The 7,965-nt window shown below is 41.2% G+C and overlaps 1 protein-coding gene across 1 annotated transcript in view; it reads left to right on the plus strand.

The window, feature by feature from the left end:
- mfsd14ba (major facilitator superfamily domain containing 14Ba) overlaps nucleotides 1–7,965 on the plus strand; it is a 15,488-nt gene that overhangs the window by 1,846 nt on the left and 5,677 nt on the right. The window contains exons 2-10 of the mRNA XM_035668637.1: nucleotides 2,310–2,408; nucleotides 3,737–3,799; nucleotides 4,152–4,279; nucleotides 4,381–4,495; nucleotides 5,196–5,414; nucleotides 5,613–5,726; nucleotides 6,058–6,129; nucleotides 6,895–7,007; nucleotides 7,721–7,818. Coding sequence (XP_035524530.1) covers nucleotides 2,310–2,408; nucleotides 3,737–3,799; nucleotides 4,152–4,279; nucleotides 4,381–4,495; nucleotides 5,196–5,414; nucleotides 5,613–5,726; nucleotides 6,058–6,129; nucleotides 6,895–7,007; nucleotides 7,721–7,818 — 1,021 coding nt within the window. The remainder of the gene's footprint in view (nucleotides 1–2,309; nucleotides 2,409–3,736; nucleotides 3,800–4,151; nucleotides 4,280–4,380; nucleotides 4,496–5,195; nucleotides 5,415–5,612; nucleotides 5,727–6,057; nucleotides 6,130–6,894; nucleotides 7,008–7,720; nucleotides 7,819–7,965) is intronic.

Here is a 7,965-nt window from a genome sequence, read left to right on the forward strand (position 1 = left end):
GAAGTTTAAAAAAATAATCGTTTGAATAATCGTGATTTCAATTTTGACCCAAATAATCGTGATTATGATTTTTTCCATAATCGAGCAGCCCTATGTTGCAGCCATATTCAGGTATCAAAAGCAGATAAATTATCTGAAGATAATGGAAATCTTCACCTTATGATCCTCATCACATGAAGCTTAATAATAAAGGAGAGCAGCAAAGATTAACTCATTATCTAAGTAGTGCAAATGTGTGTGTTAGGAGAACCTGTTATGATTCAAGCTAAAGATAGAAAATAGTCCACATCACCACCTAAATCCTGTGTATCTGTGTCAGTCGGCTGACAATCACTTCGTGTGCGGTGCTCCAGTTTGCTCTATTTTAATTATACAAAATGCTCAACTGTGTTAGAAAATGAGTCTCTGTAGTTCAAATGTGTTTGAGGAAAGATTCGGATTCATGCCGCATTTACTGTAGCCCTTCCACAGTGTCGAAGTGGACTACTTGTTGAAGACATTACGTGCTGAGTCCAAAACAAATGTTCTACACAGGAATGTCACCCAGGTACAATGCACACCAAGTCTGAGTCATTTCACATGCTGGTCTGCAATGGTCTGAGCCACAGCAGTGATGATGATATTTTGCTTTTCATGGTTCTTGAGAAAAGACATAAACTTTCACCCAATGTTGGTGAGGCGACAAGAGGATGGTGAATGTCAGCCATTTTCAGTGTTTCTTTATGTGTTTGCAGGGACACAAAATCTCTGGCGTGTATGAGCGCGAAGGAGACTCGTTTCTGTTCCTGTCGTTCAGCGTTATCTGACGGCTTTTGTTGTATCGGTGGCCTGAGCCTGTGGTGGTGGCTCAGATAATTCACTAAATAAGATGTGTACCAGGTAGGTTGATCTTGTAACATCATTAAACAGACACGGATTCCATTGGTCAAACCCTAAACTCTGACAGCGAAATTTGGAAGAAACAACACAACTCACACAAGTTTTGCCATTGTGTGAAAATACATCTTTGGAGAGCAAGAAACAACAGAAACCCAAGCATTTTGTTTGGGTTTGTGTGAATATCTTGCATGTAAATCCAGACTTGGTGTGGAAGTACCTTTGGTACTGACCCGCGTATCTCAGATGCCCACAAACAATTTTTGGATGATAGTTCCTGCTCTCAACTGCATCACCACACGATGGTAATGTAACGTTGACACACAAATAACAAGTGACCAGTTTCGTGTCTCTGCCAGTTGATTTTAACTGAAACCAGTTGCTGCCTGGAAGGAAGAAAATCAATGTAAAACCTGATGGGTGATTAGGAAAACAATCAACTGGGATGACATGGGCCCGAAACTTAAAGTTAAAGGGGTACTCCAGTAATTTGGTATTGCATTAATGCTGTATCTATAAGAGAGACCAAGATATCCTGACATCTAGGCCTTGCTCAGACTGCCAGGCCAAATCTGGTTTTAAATCCAGATTGATTTTAGAAAGTCCAGACAGCCAAAAGAAAATAAATGAAAAATTAAATGCAATTTTTGCGAATTCACATTTGGAAGTGTTTCAAAATGCGATTCCAATCGGATTTCCACAGATGCGTCTCAGTCTGGACACTGGCTGTATGTCAAAGTGTCCTTTTTTGTGTCTATCGCAACGTGATAAACAGACAACGTCAAATCCAGAGCGATGGAGGTGCATCAGAGTGGCTCAGTATACCAGGCTGCTCTGTTGCTGAGTCTGTCCGGTACAAGGAAGGGGTTCTTGTTTGGAGCGCAATATGATGGATCTCCGTTTTTCATGCTTCTTCATTGGAAAGCCACGTCACCAGCACACATAGTTACTGATGCCTACCTCATTACCATAGCAACCCATGCAGGTACAATGGTGATGTCTCTGCATACAAATCCAATCTGATCAAGTGCAAATATCAGTGCAGACAGTCGGCCTTAAAGATCTGATTTTAGAACAAATCTGATTTGCCTGCAGTCTGAACAAAGCATTAGTCCCTGGAATGGGTCAACCTCCAAAAGTACTGGATCCTAGAATTCCCAAAATTCAATTCAATACAATCTTTCTTTAGACTTTTGCTGCATGGAGCAACCATGTTTCTTTCCCCAACCTAATGCTTTGTGTTATAAATCTATAGTTTCCAAGCCCAAGCCAATAATCTTCATCTAGAGCACTTCCACTTATAAGCATGATGATGAACTGTTCTTCATATGTAAAATTGGTGGCGTGCCCCTTTAACTGTAGCGTCACATTAAAATGTATGGCAAATTAAAATATAATTGTGATTGTAAAATCTGTGTGTGTCTGTATTTCAGCTCCAGCAGGGTATCGGCAGGCCCAGCGTGTATCATGCGGTGGTAGTGATCTTCCTGGAGTTCTTCGCCTGGGGATTACTCACCACGCCCATGCTAACTGTGAGTAAACACTGTGTGGTGGTGGGCAGATGGTGGTCACAGGTTTACGTCAACATTCAAGCTGCCGATTGGGTTCACAGTACAGAGTGATGGGATCAGCTTCCATTTAGAGAAGGCAACGCACTTCATGATGAGATTTGAGTAAAATTCTAGATTAGTCCAGTTTAAGTTTTCTGTTCTCTGAATTTAGCTTTTTTAGATTAGCAAAGTAAGAGTACGAGTTCTGACTGAACAGAAAGTTAACACTAATGTTTTGTTGATCAGATTTTTTGTAAATTAAATGTCTATATCAAGTAAAAAGAATAAAAACTTTTAAATGAGCCTGATAAATTATGCATTTTGTATAGACATTTATATATTCTTTTTCATAGTAATTGACCTTTCATAAGTCCCGCCCCTTTTTGCTCTGTGCTCCAATAACAGTTGAGCACACCTCGGTCAACTTTCTCCTTTCCTGTACTGAGATATGCTATGTGCTACAGTCGTCCACTGACAAACAAAATGTTAAGATAGTTAAAAGATAAAAGCGACATACAGGCACATCTTAAATGACCAAAATGCTAAATTCTAACTAATTAGCGAGCTAATCTACATCAATCTTTAGCTAGTTAGAGCCTACAGCTAATGTTAGAAAAACGCCAGCTAAATGGTTGTCTTTTCAACATAGACGAGCCTAGCATATATCATATCTAAGTACAGGAAAGGAGAAAGGTGAGCGAGGCTTGCTCAGCTGTTATTGAAGCACAGAGCAAAAAGGGGCGGGACTTAGGAAAGGTCAATTGATTTTTTTTTATTTGCAACAGCAGTTCATTTTTTCCAGAGAACATGCAGTTATCGAAAATCTGTGACGTTGTCTTGTACTGTTCGCTCTGGTCTGGATCATGCCCATATATAGAAAACAGAAATCAACTCTTGGTGATGTCAAGAGTTTTATTTCATTCTTCATTACTGCCACAGATGTAGAAATCCAGGTTTATAAACTGTCTCTGGCAGATGTTAAGAACCATAGCTACTTATAGGTAACTCTAATCTGGAGTTATAATTGAAATGACATCAGGAGATCAGGAGATCAGGAGTGTGCACCAGGCAGCAGTTGGGTTGCCGTGAAACATGAGCCGTTAAAGTGTCAGTTCAAACGGCTACTGATTAAAACTGAGAGGGATCACTGAAACACTCCAGTGTAGACAGGGTCTGTTTTTTATTAATCCCAATGGAGCAAGATTCATAGATTGTTACCTTGTAGGGTTTTTGTGGAGCAAGAAAGCTTTTTGCTGAAACTCTAAACTATGTTGGTTTTCTAAATGTTGTTGTTGTGCCTCTCTTTGTAGGTTTTACATGAAACATTTCCCCAGCACACCTTCCTGATGAACGGACTCATTCAGGGTGTGAAGGTAAGAACTTCAACACTTCAGTGATTCATTCTGTAGATATCAGTACATCTTAAAATAGAACTGCTGTGATTTAGAGTTGTGGCTCCATAAAGCTGAACTGTGTCTGGTTAACACCCTCATCTTTCAACGCCAATGGGTTGTCACTATGACATCATCAGGGTCATTTCCTCAACCCTAACCCTTTCAGGGGCTGAGAAGTAACCGTGGCTAGTAAACTTACCCTAATGTTCAAAGGATGAATCAATGTGGAATTTTGTTTAGTATAGGCAAAAAGAAGAGAAATATATTTCTCTGTAGCAGACAATGTGAGAGGTTTTTTTTGTTGTCACTGACTCCGCCTCTTCATCTCAAGGGTCTGCTGTCATTCATGTCTGCTCCTCTGATCGGCGCGTTGTCGGACGTGTGGGGGAGGCGGTCCTTCCTGTTGGTCACTGTCTTCTTCACCTGCGCCCCTATCCCTCTGATGAGGCTCAGCCCCTGGTAGGACTCACTGTTCTGAATGTTCAATCAATTGAATAAAACGTCCGTCTGCCTGAAAGTGGAGCTAAACAGTGTCTCTCTCACCTGCCCGGCCCCCGCAGGTGGTACTTCGCCATGATCTCCATGTCTGGAGCTTTTTCTGTCACCTTCTCAGTCATCTTCGCCTACGTCGCTGATGTGACGGATGAAAGAGAGAGGAGTACAGCATACGGTCTGGTAAGGACTCCTGTTTGAGCTGTTTTCCCTGAATTTGTCACATATATATACATAACATATATATGTTTTAATTTATGTGGATATTATGTTTAACCAATCAAGGGGATAAAATTAATAATAGCTTGCAAGTGAGTATAAAAAAAATTGAAAAAGACGTTCAACTTTAAAGGACACCCAGTTGTGTATGTGCATGAAAAGAATCTGAAAGGATGATTGTTTTCTTGAGCATTCTCTTGTAAAGTATCACATAGGCAGCGACATGAACATCACAATGACCTCATACTATCAGACACACGGATGGAGGGCAGTGTTGAATGACTGACACTGAATCTGCAACCTTAGAGCAGAAACTGATGGGTCAGCTTAATCAGAGTTCAAACATCAGCTCAGAACAGCAAATATATTTATAATATCTGAGGAGACAACAACCTTTGTGTTTGTGTTTGGACCTAGTTTGGGTCTATTTGTCAATTCAATTGTACAAAGATATAGTTAAATTAGCCTAATAATAAGACAGCTGCCATTTTGTTTTGGTAACCAGTCATTAGCATTAGCATCTGTCCTGCCAGCGTCATTTTAGGTCAGCACAGAAGCTGTGGCAGTAGTTTTTAGAAGCAGTTAACTGAGAGGTTTTCACAACAATCCACATTTTCCATCCTCTAAAGTCTCCTCCATCCTCCTCTCTCCTCGTTGCCCCCAGGTGTCGGCTACGTTCGCAGCCAGCCTCGTGACGAGTCCAGCCATCGGGGCGTACCTGTCGGCCTGGTATGGAGACAACCTGGTGGTTCTGTTGGCCACACTGATCGCTCTGGCCGACATCTGCTTCATCCTGCTGGCTGTGCCCGAGTCTCTGCCGGACAAGATGAGGCTGAACACCTGGGGGGCGCCTATATCCTGGGAACAGGCCGACCCATTCACTGTCAGTAACCAATAATTTGCAGTACAGTATCTGATTGGTTGAATAATAAACTCATAGCTGATTGATTTGCTTTGGTTTGTAGTCGTGTAAAGTATTTTCATAGTGATTTGACTCTTAACTGCTAACTGATTGACTGACAGCGCCAATGTTGTATTTTCTATCTCTTTGTCCCTCTCTCTGTCTCTCTCTCTCCTTCAGTCTCTGAGGAAGGTGGGTCAGGACTCCACGGTCTTACTGATCTGCATCACTGTGTTCCTGTCTTACCTGCCAGAGGCCGGACAGTACTCCAGTTTCTTCCTCTACCTGAGACAGGTGAGACACACCAGTGAAGTGTTTTCCTACAAATGCTGCTAGTACTAACATTATTACTGCTGTTATTACTGGGATTGCTTCTTAAGGCCACTGGGTGGAGGATTAAAAAATGTACATCTTTGGTGCAGTCCAGTGATGGTAGCCAGCCAGCAATGTCTTATGTTTAAAAAATTCAAACCTGTAGTGGAAGTTGTCATACTACTGACAAGTGAATCTGAATGAGCTGGTTAGATTTGGCACTGGTGCTTGGTGCTGGTATTTGGGATTTGACCTTTTAAATTATGTTGTGTTGACATTGACATCCCTTAAAAAATACTTTTTGTCCCTCCAGGTTATAAATTTCTCCTCCACAACCATCGCTGTCTTTATTGGAGTAGTGGGAATTCTGTCTATTGTAGCACAGGTAACACACACACACAAACACACACACACATACATACACTCCTCATTTCAAGTGTCACATATCCTGATTAAAGCTGCAGTAGATAACTAAAAATCACTTTTTATCATATTTGCTGAATCTTTCACTATAACCTGACAGTAGTACATGAGACAGATACTCTGTGAAAAATTATGTGTATATTTTAAAGTTACCTACTGCAGCTTTAAATCTAAATGTGATTTAGTACACTTTGTGTACACGTAACCCTATTCACGCAATATATGCAAGTTATTATAAAATATTATATGAGAACTTTGTAGCTAACTGCCAAAATGTTATTTAAATTTAAAAAATGTTAATTGTTGACATTTTTGCAGGGACAGTGCACAATTAAAAGTAATTACACCAGAGTTAGCTAGCAGCTAATTTGTGTCTGTTGTCACTGGGCAGATAGACAACAGCCCCAGAACAGTAAATACACTACATTAAACAGTACAGAGAAGTCCATCAGTGTGAGATAATAAATGAAATTAGTGAAACCACAGAAGAAGAAGAACTTTTAGCACTAACTGTTTGCTAGCTAAGAGCTATCCCAAACCTGCACTAACACATAGACAACTTGTGGTCATACAGTATGTAACATTGTAAAGTGACAAATATTTAATATTACTTACTTTTACTACTCATTATATTAATAAATGTTAATGAATTCTACACATTTCTTACATAAGTACAAGGTTAGAATAACATTTGTATTTTTTTTTCTCTCCCTTCCTCCTTTCTCAGACTCTTTTACTCACTCTGCTGATGAGGACTCTGGGTAATAAAAACACTGTTCTGTTGGGTTTGGGCTTCCAGATCCTTCAGCTGGCCTGGTACGGCTTCGGATCAGAGCCATGGTGAGATCTATGTGTGTTTGTTTACCGTTTTAGTGGAGGGTTACATTCATTCTGTTGCTGTAAAGCTGCTGTCAGACAGAAAACGGTTACTGCTCTATCTGCTGACACAGCGACGTCAGTGTTCTGTATTTTGATTGGGCAGCAGAAGGGAACAATTCCACCACCGCAGCTACAGCTGTACTATAGGCTACAGTTGCTGCTATGCACCTACTCTAGTCTCGCCATAGATATACAATAAACCCTAAAAACCAAACCAGAAGTTGGCTATACAGTCCAATGAGAATTGCTAGCCTTTTGCATTTATTTTCTAGCTTCTGGGTTACTTCCTGGTTGTGCGGCCCATTGAATATGTGCAGTTTCTCCCACTGGTCCCACCCACGTGGTCCCGCTTAGCCCATTTTCAGATTTTAGATTTTTCTCAACTAGAGGAACCTTTTACAAATATAAAACCTCCATGGTTCAAAAAATCATACCAGACAGTTTTATCTTTCATAATAATAATAATATGGCTGCTATACCGCGCATGGCCACTGGGCAAAATTGGAAGTAAGGCTGAGTGGCACCCCTGTAGCTAGTTCTTAGCAGGGACCTGTTTCGTCAGTTACAGGTCCTCAGACCGATGTCAGATACACAACACGCTAAAAAACAACATGGATGATAACACACAGGGATCTGACATATACACGTTTAACTTGTGTTAAATGGGTTAACAGGATGATGTGGGCGGCTGGTGCTGTGGCAGCGATGTCCTCCATCACCTTCCCAGCTGTCTCTGCTCTGGTGTCACAGTCTGCTGATCCTGATAAACAAGGTGACAGAAAATCTCCCTTCTCCTCTGCTCTCCTCTCCTCTGCTCTCCTCTCCTCTCCTCTCCTCTCCTCTGCTCTCCTCTCCTCCTCTCCTCTCCTCTGCTCTCCTCTCCTCCTCTCCTCTGCTCTGCTCTCCTCTGCTCTCCTCT

Source organism: Morone saxatilis, unplaced genomic scaffold (genome assembly GCF_004916995.1).
Source record: "Morone saxatilis isolate NCDOM2014 unplaced genomic scaffold, NCSU_SB_2.0 Contig21, whole genome shotgun sequence".
NCBI lineage: Eukaryota > Metazoa > Chordata > Actinopteri > Moronidae > Morone > Morone saxatilis.